We start from the raw sequence: 22794 nt of genomic DNA on the forward strand, positions 1-22794 counted from the left end.
GAATTTTTTTAATTAAAAAAAAAAAAGATTGTTCTGTCCTCAGTGCTCAAAAGAATGCCACAGAGTGTCTGATAATATTTGTTGGATTAACGAAGTAATCTTGTGGAACCCCATCTCTAGACCTCATTGGATGACTTAGTTGAGATTTTATGGACCATGCTCTAATGAGGAGACTGAGCTATCCCAAGATTATAAGCGGCATTGGGAACGCTCTGCCACTGATTTGTTCTTATGTTAAGATGTTACTAAGTCTTTGATGTTGAATTTCCATCTCCATTTTGATAAATAAGAGACATGAACTTTGCAAACAGCCTTAGTGAACCTGAGGTTGCCTGAGTGAATCTCAAATGGAGTGTTAGCTGTTTGCTGTTTCAGTGTCATAAAAAGCATATATAGTATATTCATCGACAAGGAATAAAATCTGTATGTCTAAGCTATTATTTGACCCATTTGAGAACTTTGCCCAAAACTTCAAGACTGGGCAGAAATCATCTCTAAAATTATGCAGGTTGATAATAGCAAGAGCAACACTTATCTCTCACTCCAGTCACTGATTATTTCATTTCCCTTTATTCCAAAGCAGTCCTTCCCTTATGGTATTTTTAAAAAGAGGTAATTTGGAACCTTTAATTTCCTTGCAAGCCTTCCAGTGACATGAATCACTTTTTAACTCACTGGTGAAACTAGCTGCTAGTTGGAGATTGAGGTGTGTTTGTGAGGGTTATTTGAGACTAGATGAGACCCACTTCATTTATATAAATACTTTTGTGCCTACTGGGTAAACTCCAGGGATACAAAAGGGAATAAGATGCAGTCCTTGTCCTAAGGGAGCATGTAATTTGTGGGGCAAGATAAGTGAATAAACCTATAATTAGAATACAATGCAAAACATGGCATGAAGCTCTTCAACTCTACCATTATGCTCTTGAAACAGTGTAATGGCAAGGATCCTTTATAGCTGAGGGAACTCTTCTGTGAAAAATAAATCTAACATTGGAAAGTAAAGCGCAAGGTACTAGCAACAAGATTTCAGGATCCAGCTCCACTGATTTGGTGTGAAGGACCTTCCTAAGGCTAATGGCGAAACCCAAAATAGCCTCTGGTTTTTCAGTTTCCAGGTTGGAGATAATTCCTGCCTCTCCTGGCATAGCTGTATCTGTATTTGCTGCTTGTCTTTTCCCAAGCAGCAATGAGACACCTTGGTACTGTGTTAAGGTGAAAGCCTTGTGAAAACCCATAAGCCCCAGTTAGAGAAGGGTTTTTGCCACTGCATTTGTAGACAAGCCATATCTAGAAATGTAGAGCCCTGGGGCCTGCTGTAAGTAGAGAGTGTCTTGTGCTAGAGGGATTGATGGCACATGCCTGCACAGTGGTTCAGTGCGGTTCAGCTGTTCAGTCATATCTGACTCTTTGGGACCCCATGGACTGCAGTACGCCAGGCCTCCCTGTCCATCACCAAATCCTGGAGCTTACTCAGATTCATGTCCATTGAGTTGGTGATGCCATCCAACCATCTCATCCTCTGTCATCCCCTTCTCCTCCCATCTTCAATCTTTCCCAACATCGGGGTCTTTTCCAATGAGTCGGTTCTTTGCATCAGGTGGCCAAAGTATTGGAGTTTCAGCTTCAGCATCAGTCCTTCCAATGAATATTCAGGACTGATTTCCTTTAGGATGGACAGGTTGGATCTCCTTGCTGACCAAGGGACTCTCAAGAGTCTTCTCCAACACCACAGTTCAAAAGCATCAATTCTTCAGCACTCAGCTTTCTTTGTACTCCAACTCTCACATCCATACATGACTACTGGAAAAACCATAGTTTTGACTAGACAAATCTTTGTTGGCAAAGTAATATCTCTGCTTTTTAAATATGCTGTCTAGCTTGGTCACAGCTTTTCTATTTCTAAAAGTCTGTTTCCCAGTCCTGTGTAAGTTCTGGCGGCCCTATGGTGGGGTTAATGGCGACCTCCTCCAAGAGGGCTTATGCCATACCCAGGTCTACTGAGCCCAGAGCCCCTGCCCCCGCAGCAGTCCGCTGCTGACCCGTACCTCCGCAGGAGACACCCAGACACAGTTCTGTCTCAGTCTCTGTGGGGTCTCTGGGTCCTGGTGCGCACAAGGTTTGTTTGAGCCCTCTGAGCATCTCTAGCGGCACATGCATGCACAGAAGTAGATGCTAGTTAAGGTTGATATGCGGGGGATTCAGTATTGCAGTAGACACTGGCAACTTCTTTTTTTTTTTTTCATTAACCTGTTTTGTCTTTTCAAATATTTGCTAAAACCTCACTGTCCTTAAACATCAGTTTGTTTGTTTTTGTTGTTCCATGGTGGGTCTAGAAGTTATTGGTCATTAAACGCTGACTGCAAGAGAACTATGGCTGGGATCCAGATTCCATAGCAGCTAACTTGAGAGTCAAGAGAAGATTCCCAGAGACGATCTCCCAGGCCAAAGCATCTCTTAATCACTACAAGATTTTGGCTCCAGTCTCCTGAGTAGGAATCCTAGCTTTGGTGACATGGGCCGAATGAGCCAAGGTCTTCTTTTGCCTCCAGGTCTCAGGCCTAGACAGAAGCCATCTAGTCTGCCTCCTGGGCACCTCGCTCCTGGCCCACCTCCCTGTCTTGATCCTCAAACCATTTTCCTGTTGAGGGGAGGCATGGAGTGATAAATGTAAGGAAAGGCACATTTTTCCATGAGGCCCTAGAACAAAGTTGGCCTAAGATGCCCACTCTTGGGCCTTCCCTTCTTAAATGGTGGGCAGTGCCAACTTGCCTTGCCAGCTGTTTGGGAGGATGTAATCCAAAAGAGGGCTGATTCAAAAAAAGAAAACGTGAACACATGAACTTGAGAGATTTTATCATCATACTACAGATGCCGTTCTCCAGTTCCAAGGCCCAGCACTCTTCTTCAGCCTTGGGGCGGGGTGGGAGGGGGGATGAGGAGAGACCAGCAAAGCGTGTCCTGCATCCCATCCTTATTATGTCTCGCCTGACCGTGCTGACTCTCAGCCAGATGTCCCTGCTTCCCCACAGTCCTGGCGTAGCCCTACTCAGTCAGAGTCTGCAAGCCGTCTTACTGCTGTCTACTAGATGAAGAGAGTGGAATTCAGGGACCTCCCCAAGGTGTCCTCCTATTGGTTTCCATCTTCCATTGCTCTAAGCTTTAGCCAAATTAGAGTGTCTTTCTGTTTCTCAGAGACTCTTCCTGTTTATCTGTCTCTGCATTTTTAATCCTGCCTTATCTTTTCTCCTTGTAGCCACCACCATTCCATCAGCCCCAAACCAGTCCTCCTCCTGATCATTTTAGGACCAGTTCAACTGCCTTCTTTGAATTTCCGTAATGCCTTTATTATGGCAATTACCATATCCTGGAGGCCTTTAATATTGCTATTTGTCTGGATGTTTTTCTCACTCCATTACCAACTCCTTCATGGCTTAAGGGCAGAGGCCACATTTTAAGAGTATGGCCACCCATACTCTTAGGACATTACCCAAGGCTTTGCAGCAATAGAGAAAATATTTATGGACTTAAATCTTTGAGTTTTGGACTTCTTTTGAGCATTCAGGACTGTAGCATTTCTCGAGCATGCCTACGGAGCAACAGTGATCTTGTTAGGCCTGGCCCCGGATCCTTTTTGGGTACTGAAAGGTTATGTGTCTGAGTGGGTGGTAGGTATATTCTGGGAAGCCATCAGGGCAATGCCATCATATTTTAATTACAGCACTGGCAGTAGTGCTACTTTTAGCAAACAGCAGTAACAAGCAGTAACACTTGGGCGGGCCAGCCACCGGAAATTGGCCTCCCTCTCTGTTTCTGCTCCCCCTTTTCTCAATCCATCACCTGTATTTATTCCCGCAGTAATTTAAACACCTGTCTAGATGGAATGCGTGCAGTGTGTCCCTACCCCACACATTCAGATATTTGCTCACCTGCCTCATTCGGAAGGCTGGCTCTAAAATAAACAAGAGTTTTGGTACTGAAAGAAAAAACACCCTGAGGTCAGCATGGCAGCGGACATGAGGAAGGGAACGGGAGTGGAACTTCTGCAGAAGCTGCTCCGAGAGAGTGGGAGCAGAGGCAGAGGAGGGGGAGGAGGAGGGCAAGGGGTGAAACATCTGCCAGTGGACCCTAAGGCCCAGGTGGGCCTCGGCACACATGCACGCACGCACACACGCACACACCCGACACTGGATTCTCCTACAGGCCGTCCTTCCCTTAGAGAAAGGCAGGGGTGGAAGAATGTTTAACAAGCTGATTGTTATGAGGCTTAAATATCTTGGTTTATTTTTTATACATACTTGTACTTATTTATTTGTTTGGGCTTTTCTCTGGTCATGGCGACTGGGGCCACTCTGGAGTTGGGCCTGTGGGCTTCTCATTGCAGTGGCTTCTCTTTCTGTGGAGCACGGGCTCTAGGGTGTGCAGGCTTCCGTAGTTGAGGCTCATGGTCTCCAAAGCACAGGCTCAATAGGTGTGGCATGCGGGCTTAGTTGCTCTGAGGCATGTGGGATCTTCTCGGATCAGGGATCAAACCCATGTCTCCTGCCTTGGCAGGTGGATTCTTTATCATTGAGCCACCAGGGAAGCGCTTGTCTTATTTTTCATGACCACCATGTTTCATGGCAGCGTGATAAGCTAGGTTTGAAGTTCCGTGAAGCTTGTTCCAAACTGTTTCATCCACTTTTTCATCCTTGGCATACTTGACATTATGCATGTTAATGTTTGAACATCCAAATGACAGTGAGACATAGTAAAGCCTCAAAGTTCTTGATAGAATTGTTTTCTCTACTCCTTCCCTTTGGTGGTTTTGTATGTTGTTCCCCACTCCATTAGGGCATTTCTGCTGGTCTTTGGATGACCCCCTGAGCTTTATGGACGACTAGATTTGAAAGACTCCTCTTTCCTGTTCTTTCCTTTCCCACCATGCCCTGTAGCAAGTGCTTCTCAAGCTTAAAGATGCGCGTGAATTACCTGTGGCTCTTGTCAAATACAGATTTCTGTTCACTGAGGCTGAGATTGGGCTGAGTCTGCATTTTTAACAAACTCCTGGATAATGCAAATGCCAGTCCACAGACAGAATAGTAAGTTCAGGTTGAAAGTTATAAGGCAGTGGGAATAACTCAGTGGTTAAAACTACAAAATCAGGAGGTTTTGTATCAGGCAAAATAGGAATTGAAACTAGGGGCTTATAGATAACAATTATTTGTTCTTGAACAAATTATTTTACCTCTTAATCTCAGTTTCCCCATCTATAAATGAGGGCAATAATTGTACCTAACAGATGCGTCTTGAAGATTGAGTTATTTGTCTTGAACAATGCCTGGCAAAAACAAAATAATGATTAAAGTTAGCCATCATTAGCGCTAATCCAACTTTGTTGCTATTACTATTATTGTAAAGGAACCTGAAAGATTTTGTATTTGCTTAAAAACTAACTATGGCAAAACATTTTAGAGATCCAAACATAGATTTGTAAAGTTCTTATAAGCAACATAAAGATGTTGATATCCTTTATCATAAGACATGTTATTTATCCTGTCTTCCAGACCCCTTTGCAACTGGTGGCATAAATTCGTGAGTTTACCAGCCTAGATTTAGTAGCATAGTCTCTGATTATTAGCTCAGAGAAGCCAACTGGCCCAATGGCGACTATGCTGTGCAAAGTCACTTCAGTTGTGTCCGACTCTGTGCGACCCTATGGACTATGGCCTGCCATGCTCCTCTGTCCATGGGATTCTCCAGGCCAGAATTCTGGAGTGGGTTGCCAGACCACTTCAACCTTAGTAGCCTGATCCTCCTCACTAAAATGATGAGCCTCTGTTTTGTGACTGGTGCTGTGTCTTTATGTGCTGTGAGTCTTGTCATAAAAAAAAATTCTTTAGTAGTGACATGTTACCCATTTGTTGCAAATCAGGTGTAATTAAATGCCATTTTCCACTTTCTCTTCAATTTATCAAAGCTGGTTTTGTTATGTTATCTGGAGAAATGTAGATGGACAGGGAAGCAAAGGGAGCCTATGACAGAAATAGTCATTGTCATTCTGTCCCTTTAAGGAAGAAACTGCCAGGTGTGAACTCTAACTGGCTTATAGAGTTTCTTAAGACCTGCCCTGCCCTTTGGTCAGCCCTATCCCTAGTCAAGACAAGGTGTAGCTAGGGCCACCAGAGGTAATGTGTGAGTCTGTTTTAGTTCAAGAAATTCTGCCTATTCTAGAAAAAACTGAGAAGCTAAAAGAAAGAACTAAGACATTCAAAACTCATTTAATCTGGAGATAATTTGCTTAGACTGAACTTCAGTTTAGTTCAGTTCAGTTGCACAGTCGTGTCCGACTCTGCGACCCCATGAATCACAGCACTCGAGGCCTCCCTGTCCATCACCATCTCCCGGAGTTCACTCAGACTCACGTCCATTGAGTCCGTGATGCCATCCAGCCATCTCAGCCTCTGTCAACCCCTTCTCCTCCTGCCCCCAATCCCTCCCAGCATCAGAGTCTTTTCCAATAAGTCAACTCTTCACATGAGGTGGCCAAAGTACTGGAGTTTCAGCTTTAGCATCAGTCCTTCCAAAGAAATCCCAGGGCTGATCTTCAGAATGGACTGGTTGGATCTCCTTGCAGTCCGAGGGACTCTCAAGAGTCTTCTCCAACACCACAGTTCAAAAGCATCAATTCTTTGGCGCTCTGCCTTCTTCACAGTCCAACTCTTACATCCATACATCACCACAGGAAAAATCATAGCCTTGACTAGACAGAACTTAGTTGGCAAAGTAATGTCTCTGCTTTTGAATATACTATCTAGGTTGGTCATAACTTTTCTTCCAAGGAGTAAGCGTCTTTTAATTTCATGGCTGCAGTCACCATCTGCAGTGATTTTGGAGCCCCCCAAAATAAAGTCTGACACTGTTTCCCCATCTATTTCCCATGGAGTGATGGGACTGGCTGCCATGATCTTCGTTTTCTGAATGTTGAGCTTTAAGCCAACTTTTTCACTCTCCTCTTTCACTTTCATCAAGAGGTTTTTTAGTTCCTCTTCTCTTTCTGCCATAAGGGTGGTGTCATCTGCATATCTGAGGTTATTGATATTTCTCCCGGCAATCTTGATTCCAGCTTGTGCTTCTTCCAGTCCAGCGTTTCTCATGATGTACTCTGCATAGAAGTTAAATAAGCAGGGTGACAATATACAGCCTTGATGTACTCCTTTTCCTATTTGGAACCAGTCTGTTGTTCCATGTCCAGTTCTAACTGTTGCTTCCTGACCTGCATACAGATTTCTCAAGAGGCAGGTTAGGTGGTCTGGTATTCCCATCTCTTTCAGAATTTTCCACAGTTTATTGTGATCCACACAGTCAAAGGCTTTGGCATAGTCAATAAAGCAGAAAGAGATGTTTTTCTGGAACTCTCTTGCTTTTTCCATGATCCAGCGGATGTTACCAATTTGATCTCTGGTTCCTCTGCCTTTTCTAAAACAGCTTGAACATCAGGAAGTTCACGGTTCACGTATTGCTGAAGCCTGGCTTGGAGAATTTTGAGCGTTACTTTACCAGCGTGTGAGATGAGTGCAATTGTGTGGTAGTTTGAGCATTCTTTGGCATTGCCTTTCTTTGGGATTGGAATGAAAACTGACCTTTTGCAGTCCTGTGGCCACTGCTGAGTTTTCCAAATTTGCTGGCATATTGAGTGCAGCACTTTCACAGCATCATCTTTCAGGATTTGAAAGAGCTCAACTGGAATTCCATCACCTCCACTAGCTTTGTTCGTAATGATGTTTTCTAAGGCCCACTTGACTTCACATTCCAGGATGTCTGGCTCTAGATTAGGGATCACACCATCATGATTATCCAGGTCGTGAAGATCTTTTTTGTACAGTTCTTCTGTGTATTCTTGCCACCTCTTCTTAATATCTTCTGCTTCTGTTAGGTCCATACCATTTCTGTCCTTTATCGAGCCCATCTTTGCATGAAATGTTCCCTTGGTATCTCTAATTTTCTTGAAGAGATCTCTAGTCTCTCCCATTCTGTTGTTTTCCTCTATTTCTTTGCATTGATCGCTGAAGAAGGCTTTCTTATCTCTTCTTGCTATTCTTTGGAACTCTGCATTCAGATGCTTATATCTTTCCTTTTCTCCTTTGCTTTTCGCCTCTCTTCTTTTCACAGCTATTTGTAAGGACTCCCCAGACAGCCATTTTGCTTTTTTACATTTCTTTTCCATTGGGATGGTCTTGATCCCTGTCTCCTGTACACTGTCACGAACCTCATTCCATAGTTCATCAGGCACTCTATCTATCAGATCTAGGCCCTTAAATCTATTTCTCACTTCCACTGTATAATCCATAAGGGATTTGATTTAGGTCATACCTGAATGGTCTAGCGGTTTTCCCTGTTTTCTTCAATTTGAGTCTGAATTTGGTAATAAGGAGTTCATGATCTGAGCCACAGTCAGCTCCTGGTCTTGTTTTTGTTGTGTATAGAGCTTCTCCATCTTTGGCTGCAAAGAATGTAATCAGTCTGATTTTGGTGTTGACCATCTGGTGATGTCCATGTGTAGAGTCTTCTCTTGTGTTGTTGGAAGAGGGTGTTTGCTATGACCAGTGCATTTTCTTGGCAAAACTCTATTAGTCTTTGCCCTGCTTCATTCCGCATTCCAAGGCCAAATTTGCCTGTTACTCCAGGTGTTTCTTGACTTCCTACTTTTGCATTCCAGTCCCCTATAATGAAAAGGACATCTTTTTGGGGTGTTAGTTCTAAAAGGTCTTGTAGGTCTTCACAGAACCGTTCAACGTCAGCTTCTTCAGCATTACTGGTTGGGGCATAGACTTGGATTACTGTGATATTGAATGGTTTGCCTTGGAAACGAACAGAGATCATTCTGTCGTTTTTGAGATTGCATCCGAGTACTGCATTTGGGACTCTTTTGTTGACCATGATGGCTACTCCATTTCTTCTGAGGGATTCCTGCTTGCAGCAGTAGATATAATGGTCATCTGAGTTAAATTCACCCATTCCAGTCCATTTTAGTTCGCTGATTCCTAGAATGTTGACCTTCACTCTTGCCATCTCGTTTGACCACTTCCAATTTGCCTTGATTCATGGACCTGACATTCCAGGTTTCTATGCTTTACTGCTCTTTATAGCGTTGGACCTTGCTTCTATCACCAGTCACATCCACAGCTGGGTATTGTTTTTGCTTTGGCTCCATCCCTTCATTCTTTCTGGAGTTATTTCTCCACTGATCTCCAGTAGCATATTGGGCATCTACTGACCTGGGGAGTTCCTCTTTCAGTATCCTATTATTTTGCCTTTTCATACTGTTCATGGGGTTCTCAAGGCAAGAATACTGAAGTGGTTTGCCATTCGCTTCTCCAGTGGACCACATTCTGTCAAAGGCAGGCATAAATCTGTACTCATAAGATTCAGCCCGATCTGGTCAAGGCTCTAGAGCTGTGCTGTCCAATAAGATGGCCACAGCCTTCATGTGGCTTTTAAAATTTAAGTTAAATACAGTTTACAATCCAGTTCCTCAGTCACATTGGCCATATTTCAAGTGCACAATAGTCATCTGTGGCTGGTGGCTACTGTATTGAACTGTGCAGTTTATAGAACATTTCCATCACAATATGTTCTATGGGATAGTACTGTTCTAGAACAAGGACTGAAAATAGTTGTCTCCCCTGTCAGTTCTGATTAATTGGAGACAGCTGCCTGGAGGACTGTGTAAAGAAGACTCTGAGGCCATAGCTAAGTGAGCCCCAAATTATTTTATTACTCATTAGCAATGTATGTCCTGGGAAGACAGAGCTGGGTGGTATGGAGGTAATTATGGCCTTGGATACTGAGTGTCTTCTAGACAAAAATCACAGAAATAAGAGTTGAATATTTAGAGGGGCAAGTTGTTGTTATTTAATAGAGACAGACTCCTTTTTTGTTTTTCTTTAGTGGGAATCCTTTGCATAGAAAGATGAGAACCTTCAAAACTTTTCTTATTCCTTACATACTCTCACATTTAAGCAGTGGTCTTTTTTTGCTATCTTCCTCAAAATAAATTAAGGAAGCTTTGCTTTTATGTAGAAGGAAATAATAATGGCTACCAAGTCTTGATTTATCCATGAAATGCAGAGTGGATGTTACATGAAAAAATAAAATTCACTGCAAGTCCAAAATTAGTTTTATGTTCGTACCATCTCTTACTGTATCTGTCAAGAAACAAAACTGATTGAGGATAGTTTTGTTTGGAGTTTTTTGTTAGTCTGTTTCTCTAATATGCTGTGGTGAAGGGTGACAAGTGGGAAATAAAATTTAAGAAAAAGGAGAAAAAGCTGGAATAGTTAGGTATAATCAATTCTTGTATAGCGACTATTTTCAGAATTTGAGGTCTGTATCTGATCATATTTTCAAAACCTTCTAGTAATTAAGGACAACTAAGACTATTTCCCTATTTGTTTCAAAACTGGAAAATGCCTTTTAAAACAAGAGTACCAGTTCTGCAACTGTTATGTGACCTTGAACCAATGACTTACCATAACTTCTCTGACCCTTAGTTTCTCCGTATCTGAGAAGGGAGTACTCAGGGGATTTCCTAACAGTTCAGTGGTTAGGACACCCCTCTCCCACTACCAAGGGGCTGAGTTCAGTGCCTGGTATAGGAACTAAAATCCCAGAAAACCATGTGGAGTGACCAAAAAAAAAAAAAGAGAAAAGAGTATCACAGTATCTACCTCTGTGAATCATGGAGGGAGATAAAAACCTCACTTATAAGTACCTGGCACTTCTCCTGCAAGGACTCAGATGTTAAGCCATAGGATTAGGATAAAGTATACCACATGCATTTGGAAGAGGACTTTCTCTGTTTTCCTCTTGGCCCTGCCATCTAGTCGATGTTTTACCTTTATCTAATTATTTACCTCTTAAGACTTCAGTTGCCTCTTCTGTAAAATGAGAGTAACGATAGAAGTTTCTTGAAAGGCTGGCTCAGGGTTAAGTGAAATTGTGCACATCAAGATGATGCAAGGGCATCTAAGCTGTGGGTCCCCAGCTCCCCGGCCACAGACCCTTTAGGACCGGGGCTGCCCAGCAGGAGGTGAGCAGAGGGTGAAGTTTCATCTGTGTGTACAGCCGCTTCCCATGGCTTGCCTTACTGCCTGAGCTCAGCCTTCTTTCAGATCAGCAGCATCAGATTCACATAGGCATGAATCCTAACCCTAAAGTCAAGGCCGAATATTCTGAGATTGCCACATAATAAAGTGCACAATAAATGTAATGCGTTTGAATCACCCCCAAAACCCATCCACCCGTCCTCTAGTCCAAGGAAAAATTATCTTCCACAAAACCGGTCCCTGGTGCCCATAAGGCTGAGGACTGCTGAGCTAAGCCCATGGCACTTGGTGAGCATTCAGTAAATGTTAGCGATTATGATGAAAATGATGCTTCAGTCCCTAAGTTGTGTCTGACTCTTTCAACCCCATGGACTGTAGCCCCCCCAGGCTCCTCTATCCATGAAATTTCCCAGGCAAGAATACTGGAAGGGGTTGCCATTTTCTTCTCCATGGATCTTCCTGATCCAGGCAGTCTCCTGCATTGCAGACAGATTCTTTACCGGCTAAGCCGCCAGGGAAGCCCACGATGAGGACAGTGATGTTTCAATTAAAGGCGGTCTGGCCAAAAGAGAGAAAATATACCGAGTCTGATATCTCTTCTCCTTCCCATTCACTCATGTCCAAGCCAGAAAGTTTATACTAACATGGTAAAGTATGTACATTTTGTTTATTTTATTGCTGTCCCACTATAAATTATTAATAAGCCTTTTTTATTAGGTTTTTGGCACAACCGACTAAGACAGTAATTGGAGAAGCTGTAAGTTATCAGAAAGACCTTTCTACTTGGTAATGTCTTTAAAAGCTGTAAGCTCATGTCTAATTTGAAAAGCCTAATCTTTAGGGCCAGGGGTCTAATTTGAGAAGCCTAATCTTTAGGGTAGAGAAGGCAATGGCACCCCACTCCAGTACTCTTGCCTAGAAAATCCCATGGATGGAGGAGCCTGGTAGGCTGCAGTCCATGGGGTTGCTGAGGGTCGGACACGACTGAGCAACTTCACTTTCACTTTTCACTTTCATGCATTGGAGAAGGAAATGGCAACCCACTCCAGTGTTCTTGCCTGGAGAATCCCAGGGACGGGGGAGCCTGGTGGGCTGCCGTCTATGGGGTCGCACAGAGTCGGACACGACTGAAGTGACTTAGCAGAATCTTTAGGGCCAAGGGGGTTAGTGTTGGGGCAAGGGTGAGCTGAGTCCTGGGGGGAGTCCGACTGTCTGAGCACCTTTGTTGCTTCTAGGTAGGGTGCAGGAAGAGGGTCAGGCCCTTCAGAGGGGCCAGAGGGCACTGCCGCCACCTTCTGCGCTGTCTTCCCCCTTTCGTCAACGTGGTCTTTCTTCTCTTCTGGTAGAGGCAGAGAGGGGTCAAAAGTATTTGAGTCTTTGGTGTGAAGACACAGTCCTGGGCAGTTGTCACTTACTGAATTCTGTAACTAGGAATGAAGCACTAGACTGCTAAAAATGACTTAGTTTCTTTCAGATTTAAAAAAAATCCTATTTGTGTCAAAATTGTTAGCTTCCTGGAACACTTTTCTTGGAAGTTAAATCTCCTCACATCACTCTTCCCTGTATCTCCCACTCAGCACCCTGCCTTCAGCCTTGAGTCCCCCCACCCCTTTTCAGCATCCTCTGTGCATCTTATTTGAAATGCTTCTCGAAGCCTCCTTTTCTGATTCCACTCTCCCCATCCAAGTTTTAAGCTTATCAGCTTTATCAGCTCACACCTGTATTTTTCATAATAATGTACCTTTTTTTCTTCTGGATTATAAAAGTAATATATCCCTTTTAGGAATGTGTATCTGCATATGTGTGCGTTTAAGGAAATTTGGATCTGCTCTCTGTAAAGTTTCATATTGTGATTTCTTTGTTTTAATTCGAGACATCAGCATGTTCCTAAATCATTAAGTATTATGCAAAAAATTCTGGTGGATACATAACATTCCCTTATATGTTTAGAGCAAAGTTTATTTAACATGTTTATTTAATATAATTTATTTAAATACTGTTAGCCATTTAAATCTTTCCTTTTTCAATATTAAAAAGGATGCTTGCTTTCAGTTTCTGTTCACAGTATAGTGTAGTGAGTAAGAACAGGGAATTTGGAGTTTCAGACTATGGTCAGATTGTAGTTCTGCCATTTATTCCTGTTTCCTTCTTTGTAAAGTGGGGATTATAATAGTACTTGCAAATGGAATTGTGAAAGAAATGTACATAATATGCTTGTTTACTCAGAGCTTGGCACATTTTCTGCTAAGTTCTGCTAAATAGTAACTGCTATTATAATACTCACCTCATGAATGATCTGCAGTTGTTTTTTTGCATAGTTCCTATAAGTTAGACTGTAGCGTCAAAGTGTACAAAAATTTTGATACTTTTAATAATATGTTGGCAAATTTACTTGTAGAAAGAGCCTACCAATGAAAGATGTGTACTTACACTACACATCTAATATCACCCTTTGGCATTGTTAGGCCCTATATTTTTTATTAGTATATGTCAGTGTAGCACATAAAAGTGTTATCTTGTAATTTACATTTCTTTGGCAATAGAACTGAGTAGTTTTAATTGTTTAATTGGCTAATTATATTCGATTTTTGTAAATCATTTATTGAAGTCAGTGCCCATTTTTCTATTGCCTGGGCAACTTTTTTCTGAATCAGTGACTTTATCTAATTATTATTTATAACCAAAATTTATTGGGCATTTAGAACTTTCATATGAGGACACAAGGGTCAGAAAGGCTAAGTAGTCTGCCTAATTCTTAGAACCTTGCATGAGACAGAGTAAATACTTACCCTCTTTGTTACTAAGCTTTGTATTTTACTGCACCTAGCATAGTATGGTGCATTGCATGTAGGAGGAGCGGAATAAATACTTGTTAACTTATATTGACACTCGGGACCCTCACCTCTGCTCTTGGACGTGCACCGAGGTCACACTTTAATGCGTGCCTCTGTCACAACCACTGTGTCAGCCCAGATGAGTCAGCATCGCCTGGACTCTACATGAATTTCCCAGTATGTTTTTAATGATGCTTTTCTAAAACTCTGTAAAGTCAGTTTATTTCCCTCACTTCATTTCTAGGTAACAAACCTGAATTTGGCAAGCAGCGTCATAAACAGAAGCAGTGCTTCAACTCCCCCCACACTTCGGCCTGTCATCAGTCCCAGTGGCCCAACATGGTCGATACAGTCAGACCCCCAAGCTCCTGAGAGCCACTGCACCCCTCCTGGAAGCAGGTATGTAAGGGGCATGGAGCCAGCATGTGGGTCACACAGAGGCAGCCTGTCCTACGCAAGTCATTCCCACTTTGAGTTGCCTGCACAGACACCAGGAAGACGGATGCCTCTCTCCATGTGTCCTAACCCTCTGATGCTTCAATGCAGGGCCTCCTTTTACTTGTAAGACAGTTTTTGGCCAAATTAAATGAAAAGGAAATTTCTGATACAGTTTAACAAGTTTACTTCCAGGCTGCAAGAGCAAGACTTTTTTCTGTGTTTTTTTTTTAATTGGAGGGTAATTGCTTTACAATGTTATGTTGGTTTGTGCCTATACAACCACACATATGAATCAGCCATAAGTATACATATGTCCCTTCCCTCTTGACTCTCCCTCCCACCTCCCACCCCTCTAGGTTGTCACAGAGCGCTGGGTTGAGTTCCCTGTGTTATACAGCAACTTCTCACTAGCTGTGTGTATTACATATGGTAATGTATGTTTCAGTGTTACTCTCAATTCACGCCATCCTCCCTCCCCCCTGCTGTGTGTGCAAGTCTGTTGTCTATGTCTGCATGTTTGTTCCTGAGCTGCAAGTATGTTCATCTGTACCATTTTCTTAAATTTCAAATATGCATTAATATATGATATTTGTTTTTCTCTGACTTGCTTCACTCTCTATAACAGGCTCTAGGTTTGTCCACCTCACTAGAACTGACTCAGATTCATTCCTTTTTATGGTTGAGTGATATTCCACTCGTATATGTACCACAACTTCTTTATCTATTTATCTGTCAGTGGAGATCTTGGTTATGTCCATGTCCTAGCTATTGTAAATAGTGGTGCAAAGAACTTCAGGGGCATATGTGTCTTTTTGAATTATGGTTTTTGCAGGCTATATGGGCTTCCTAGGTGGTGCTAGTGGTAAAAAATCTACCTGCCAGTGTAGGAGACACAGGAGACATGGGTTTGATCCCTGGGTTGAGAAGATCCCTGGAGCAGAAAGTGGCAACCCACTTCTGTATTCTTGCCTGGAACTTCCATGGACAGAGGAGCCTGGTGGGATACAGTCCATGGGGTCACGAAGAGGTGGATGTGACTGAGCACACACACTCAGGGTATATGCCCAGTAGTGGGATTGCTGGGTCATACAGCAGTTTTATTCCCAGTTTTTTAAGAAGTCTCTGTACTGTCCTCCATAGTGGCTGTATCAATTTTCATTCCCACCAACTGTGCACGAGGGTTCTCTTTTCTCCACATCCTCTCCAGCATTTTTTGTTTGTAGATTTTTTGATGATGGTGGCCATTCTGACCAGTGTGAGGTGATACCTTCTAGTAGTTTCGATTTGCATTTCTCTAATAATGAGCAGTGTTGAACATTTTTTCATGTGTGTATTAGCCATCTGTATGTCTTCTTTGGAGAAATATCTGTTTAGGTCTTCTGTCCATTTTTTTTTGATTGGGTTGTTTTTCTGATATTGAGCTGCATGAGCTACTTGTATATTTTGAAGACTAATCCTTTGTCAGTTGCTTCATTTGCAGTTAGTTTCTCCCATTCTGAAGGTTGTCTTTTCACCTTGTATTTGGTTTCCTTTGCAAAAGCTTTTAAGTTCAACTAGGTCCCATTTGTTTTTATTTCCATTACTCTTAGAGGTGGGTCATAGAGGATCTTGCTGTAATGTACGTAAAAGAGTCTTCTGCCTATGTGTTCATCTAAGTTTTATAGTTTCTGGTCTTACATTTAGGTCTTTAATCCATTTTGAGTTTATTTTTGTGTGTAGTGGTGGGAAATGTTCTATATTCATTCTTTTATACATAACTGTCCAGTTTTCCCAGCACCAGTTATTGAAGAGACTGTCCTCTTTCCATTGCATATTCTTGCCTCCTTTGTCAAAGACAGGGTCCCCATAGGTGTATGGGTTTATCACTGGGCTTTCTATCATGTTCCATTGATCTGTATATCTGTTTTTGTGCCAGTACCATACTGCCTTGATGACTGTAACTTTGTAGTATAGTCTGAAGTCAGGAAGGTTGATTGCTCTAGCTCCATTTTTCTTAAGATTGCTTTGGCTATTCGGGTTCTTAGAAATTGTGAAATATTTTGTTCTAGTTCTGTGAAAAATGCTATTGGCAATTTGATAGGGATTGCATTGAATCTGTAGATTGCTTGGGTAGTAGAGCCATTTTCATAATTTTGATTCTTTGAATCCAAGAACATGCTATATCTCTTCATCTGTTTGTGTCATCTTTGATTTCTTTCATGAGTATCTTATAGTTTTCTGTATACAGGTCCTTTATCTCTTTAGGTAGGTTTATTCCTGGGTATTTTATTCTTTTGGTTGCAGTGGTGAGTGGGATTGAGTCCTTAATTTCTCTTTCTGATTTTTTGTTGTTAGTGTATAGGAATACAGAGGATTTCTGTGTGTTGATTTTGTGTCATGTGACTTTACTAAATTCATTGATTAGCTCTAGTAATATTCTGATAGAATCTTTACTATCTTTCTATGTATAGTATCATATTATCTGCAGGCAATGAGTGTTTTACTTCTTTTTTTCTGATCTGGATTCATTTTATTTCTTTTTCTTCAGTGATTGCCATGGCTAGGACTTCCAAACCTGTTGAATAATAGTAGTGAGAGTGGGCACCCTTGTCTTGTTCCTGATCTTGGAGGCTGTGCTTTCAGTTTTTTACCACTGAGGATACTGTTCGCTGTGGATTTGTCATATATGGCCTCTATTATGTTGAGGTAGGTTCCTTCTATGCCAGTTTTCTGAAGAGTTTTTATCATAAAAGGGTCTTGTTTTTGTCCAGAGCTTTTTCTGCATCTGTTGAGATTATCATATGATTTTTATCTTTCAATTGGTTAATATGGTGATCACATTGATTGATTTGCATATATTGAAGAATCTCTGCATCTTTGGGATAAACCCCACTTGATCATGGTGTATAATCCTTCTAATGTGTTGTTGGATTCTCTTTGCTATAATTTTGTAGGACTTTTGCATCTATGTTCATCAGTGATACTGGCCTATAATTTTCTTCTTTTGTGATATCCCCTTGTCAGATTTTGGTATCAGGGTGATGGTGGCCCCATAGAATGAGTGTTCCTTACTGTGCAGTTTTTTGGAAGAGTTTGAGAATGTTAGACATTAGCTGTTCTCTAAACGTTTGATTGGCTTCCCAAGTGGTGCTTGTGGTAATGAACCTGCATGTCAATGCAGGAAACATAAGAGATGCCGGTTCAATGCCTGGGTTGGGAAGATCCCCTGGAGAAGGGAATGGCAACCCACTCCAGTATTCTTGCCTGGAGAATCACCATTGACAGAGGAGCCTGGTGGGCTACAGTCCATAGGGTCGCAAAAAGTCAGACACAACTAAAGCAACTGAGCATGCAATCATTTGATAGAATTCACCTATGAAGCCATCTGGCCCTGGACTTTTCTTTTTTGGGAGATTTTTGATCACAGTTTTGATTTCAGTGCTTCTGATTGATCTGTTCATAATTTCTATTTTTTCCTGGTTCAGCCTTGGAAGGTTGAACTTTTCCAAAAATTTGTCCATTTCTTTTAGGTTGTCCGTTTTATTGGCATATCAGTTCAGTTCAGTCACTCAGTCGTGTCCGACTCTTTGCGACCCCATGGACTGCAGCATGCCAGGCTCCCCTGTCCATCACCAACTCCCAGAGCCTACTCAAACTCGTGTCCATAGTGTTGGTGATTGCCATCCAAACATCTTATCCTCTTCCTCTGTCATGCCCTTCTCTTCCCATCTTCAATCTTTCCCAGCATCAGGGTCTTTTCAGATGAGTCAGTTCTTCACATCAGGTGGTCAAAGTATTAGAGTTTCAGCTTCACCATCAGTCTTTCCAATGAATATTCAGGACTGATTTCCTTTAGGATTAACTGGTTTGATCTCCTTTTCCTTTAGGATTAACTGGTTTGATTTCCTTTAGGATTAACTGGTTTGATTAACAGGGACTCTCAACAGTCTTCTCCAACACCACAGTTCAAAAGCATCAATTCTTTGGCGCTCAAGTTTCTTTACAGTCCATCTCTCACATCCATATATGACCACAGGAAAAACCATAGCTTTGACTAGACGGACCTTTGTTGGCAAAGTAATGTCTCTGCTTTTTAATATGCTGTCTATCTTTTCTTCCAAGGGGCAAGTGTCTTTTAATTTCATGGCTGCAGTCACCATCTGCAGTGATTTTGGAGCCTCCCAAAATAAAGTCTGTCACTGTTTCCATTGTTTCCCCAACTATTTGCCATGAAGTGATGGGACTAGCAGGTCAGGTGGTCTGGTATTGCCATCTCTTTCAGAATTTTCCACAGTTTATTGTGATCCACACACTCAAAGGCTTTGGCATAGTCTATAAAGCAAGGGAACATTTCATGCAAAGATGGTCTCGATAAAGGACGGAAATGGTATGGACCTAACAGAAGCAGAAGATATTAAAAAGAGGTGGCAAGAATACACAGAAGAACTGTACAAAAAAGATCTTCACAACCCAGATAATCACGATGGTATGATCACTCATCTAGAGCCAAACATCCTGGAATGTGAAGTCAAGTGGGCCTTAGAAAGCACCACTGTGAACAAAGCTAGTGGAGGTGATGGAATCCCAGTTGAGCTCTTTCAAATCCTGAAAGATGATGCTGTGAAAGTGCTGCCCTCAATATGCCAGCAAATTTGGAAAACTCAGCAGTGGCCACAGGACTGGAAAAGGTCAGTTTTCATTCCAATCCCAAAGAAAGGCAATGCCAAAGAATGCTCAAACTACCACACAATTGCACTCATCTCACACGCTAGTAAAGTCATGCTCAAAATTCTCCAAGCCAGGCTTCAGCAATATGTGAACTGTGAGCTTCCTGATGTTCAAGCTGGTTTTAGAAAAGGCAGAGGAACCAGAGATCAACTTGCCAACATCCGCTGGATCGTGGAAAAAGCAAGAGAGTTCCAGAAAAACATCTACTTCTGCTTATTTAACTTATATGCAGAGTATATCATGAGAAACGCTGGGGTGGAAGAAACGCAAGCTGGAATTAAGATTGCCAGGAGAAATATCAGTAACCTCAGATATGCAGATGACACCACCCTTACGGCAGAAAGTGAAGAGGAACTAAAAAGCCTCTTGATGAAAGTGAAAGAGGAGAGTGAAAAAGTTGGCTTAAAGCTTCACATTTAGAAAACTAAGATCATGGCAATCTGGTCCCATCACTCCATGGGAAATAGATGGGGAAACAGTGGAAACAGTGTCAGACTTTATTTTTTTGGGCTCCAAAATCACTGCAGATGGTGATTGCAGCCATGAAATTAAAAGATGCTTACTCCTTGGAAGAAAAGTTACGACCCACCTAGACAGCATATTGAAAAGCAGAGACCTTACTTTGCCAACAAAGATCCGTCTAGTCAAGGCTATTGTTTTTCCAGTAGTCACGTATGGATGTGAGAGTTGGACTGTGAAGAAAGCTGAGCACCGAAGAATTGATGCTTTTGAACTGTGGTGTTGGAGAAGACTCTTGAGAGTCCCTTGGACTGCAAGGAGATCCAACCAGTCCATTCTAAAGGAGATCAGCCCAGGGTGTTTATTGGAAGGACTAATGCTAAAGCTGAAACTCCGATACTTTGGCCACCTCTTGCAGAGTTGACTCATTGGAAAAGACCCTGATGCTGGGAGGGATTGAGGGCAGGAGGAGAAGGGGATGACAGAGCATGAGATGGCTGGATGGCATCACCGACTCGACGGACGTTAGTTTGAGTGAACTCCAGGAGTTGGTGATGGACAGGGAAGCATGGCGTGCTGCAATTCATGGAGTTGCAAAGAGTCGGACATGACTGAGCGACTGAACTGACTGAACTGAACTGATGGTACCGGATCCCAAGATCTTAGTTTTCTGAACGTTGAGTTTTAAGCCAGCTTTTTCACTCTTCTCTTTCACTGTCATCAAAAGGCTCTTTAGTTCTTCACTTTCTGCCATAAGGGTGGTGTCATCTGTGTATCTGAGGTTACTGGTATTTCTCCCGGTGATCTTGATCCCAGCTCTTTCTTCATCCAGCCTGCTGCTTGTAGAATTCTCTTCTGATCCTTTGTCTTTCTACATTGCCTGTTGTCACTTCTTTTATCACTTCTAATTTTGTTGATTTGAATCTCCTCCCTTTTTTTCTTAATGAGTCTGGCTAATGTTTTGCCAATTTTGTTTATTTTCTCAAGGAACTGGCTTTTAGTTTTATTGATCTTTGCTGTTGTTTCCTTCATTCTTTTTCATTTATTTCTGCTCTGATGTTTATGATTTCTTTCCTTCTAGTAACTATGGGGTTTGTTTGTTTGGTTTGTTTTTTTGGGGGGGGGGGGGTTGTCTTTTTTCAGTTGCTTTAGGTGTGAGGTTAGGTTGTCTGTTAGATGTCTTTCTTGTTTCTTGAGGTAAGATTGTATTGCTATAAACTTCCCTCTTAGAACTGCTTTTGTTGCATCCCATAGGTTTTCGGTCATCATGTCTCCGTTGTCCTGTGTTTCTAGGTCTTGTTTGATTTCTCTAATAACCAATTGGTTATTTAGAAGTGTTTTGTTTAACCTTCGTGTATTTGTGTTTTTCCCAATTTTTTTTTTTCCTGTAATTTATGTCTAGTTTCAAGGTGTTGTGGTCAGAAAAGATGCTTGATACAATTTCCATTTTCTTAAATTTACGGAAGCTTGATTTGTGATACAATATATGATCTTTTCTGGAGAATGTTCGCTCCTTGTGCACGTGGGTGGAATGTCCTGAAGACGTCACTTAGGTACATTGGTCTAATGAGGTGCTCCTTTGTTGGGTGCATAAGTATTTACAATTGTTATGTTTCCTTGATCCCTTGATTGTTATGTAATGTCCTTCCTTATCTCTTGTAATATTCTTTATTTTGAAATCTGTTTTGTCTGATATGAGAATTGCTACTCTGGCTTTTTAAAATTTCCATTTGCATGGAATATCTTTTTCTATCCTCTCATTTTCAGTCTGTATGAGTCCTAGGTTTGAGGTTGGTCTCTTGTAGACAGCATGTATATGGATCTTGCTTTTGTATCCGTTCAGCTACTCCATGTCTTTTAGTTGGAGTGTTTGATTCATTTATATTTAAAGTAACTACTGATATATATGTTCCTATTGGTATTTCCTTAATTGTTTTGGGTTTGTTTTTGTAAGCCTTTTCCTTCTCTTGTGTTTCCTGCCTATAGAATTTCTATTAACATTTGTTGTAAAGCTTTTTTGGTGGTGCTAAATTCTCTTAACTTTTGCTTGTCTATAAATCTTATGATTTCTCCATCAATTTTGAATGAGATCCATGCTGAGTAATCTTAGTTGTAGCTTTTTCAGTTTCGTTACTTTAAATATATATTGTCATTCCTTTCTGGCCTACAGAGTTTCTACTAAAAGATCAAGTGTTCTTGATCAACTGATAAATCTTTTCTACTGAAAGATCCCATAAGATCAACTTATGGGATTTCTCTTATATATTACTTGTTGTCTTTCCCTTGCGCTTTTAATATTTTTTCTTTTTGTTTAATTTGTGTTAGTTTGATAAATATGTGTCTTGGCATGTTTCTTCTTGGGTTTATCCTGTATGGGACTGTCTGTATTTCTTGGACTTCATTATTTCCTTTCCCATGTTAGGGAAGTTTTCAGATATAATCTCTTCAAAAATGTTGTCAAACCCTTTCTTTTTCTGTTCTTCTCCCTATAATTCAAATGTTGGTGCGTTTAATATTGTCCCAGGAGTCTCTGAGACTATAAATTCTTTTCATTCTTTTTTTCTTTATTCTCTTAAGCAATGATTCCTACCATTATACCTTCCAGCTCACTTATCTGTTCTCCCTCAACTATTCTGCTATCGATTCCTTCTAGAGTATTTTAATTTAGTAATTGTGTTATTGCTGTTTACTTATTTTCTGTGTCTTCTAGTTCCTTGTGAAATGTGTTAAATGATTCTTGCATTTTCTCTATTCTATTTTCAAGATTTTGGATCATCTTTGAAAAGTGAAAGTGAAAGAAGCTCAGTTGTGTCCACTCTTTGCGACCCCATAGACTGTACAGTCTTTCTTCAGACCAGAATACTGGAGTGGGAAGCCTTTTCCTTTTCCAGGGGATCTTCCCAACCCAGGGATTGAACCCAGGTCTCCCACATTGCAGGTGGATTCTTTACCTGCTGAGCCACCAGGAAGCCCAAGGATACTGGAGTGGGTAGCCTATCTCTTCTCTAGCAGATTTTCCTCCCAGGAATCAAATCGAGGTCTCTTGCTTTGCAGGCAGATTCTTTACCAACTGAGCTATCAGGAAAGCCCAGGATCATCTTTACTGTCATTTTTCTGAATTCTTTTTCAAGTAGTTTGCCTATTTCCTCTTTGTTTATTTGGTCTTGTTTCTTCATCTGCACAATATTTCTCTGTCTTTTCATTTTGTGCAAAATACTGTGTTTGAGGTCTGCCTTTCCCTAGGTTATGGGGTCATAGTTTCTCTTACT

At 41.5% G+C, this 22794-nt stretch overlaps 1 protein-coding gene across 1 annotated transcript in view; it reads left to right on the plus strand.

Moving 5' to 3' along the window:
* The window catches only part of TTLL5 (tubulin tyrosine ligase like 5), a 307681-nt gene that overhangs the window by 135887 nt on the left and 149000 nt on the right, over positions 1-22794 (plus strand). Inside the window, exon 29 of the mRNA XM_052646434.1 lies at positions 14166-14320. Coding sequence (XP_052502394.1) covers positions 14166-14320 — 155 coding nt within the window. The remainder of the gene's footprint in view (positions 1-14165; positions 14321-22794) is intronic.

This window comes from Budorcas taxicolor, chromosome 10 (assembly GCF_023091745.1).
Source record: "Budorcas taxicolor isolate Tak-1 chromosome 10, Takin1.1, whole genome shotgun sequence".
Lineage (NCBI taxonomy): Eukaryota > Metazoa > Chordata > Mammalia > Artiodactyla > Bovidae > Budorcas > Budorcas taxicolor.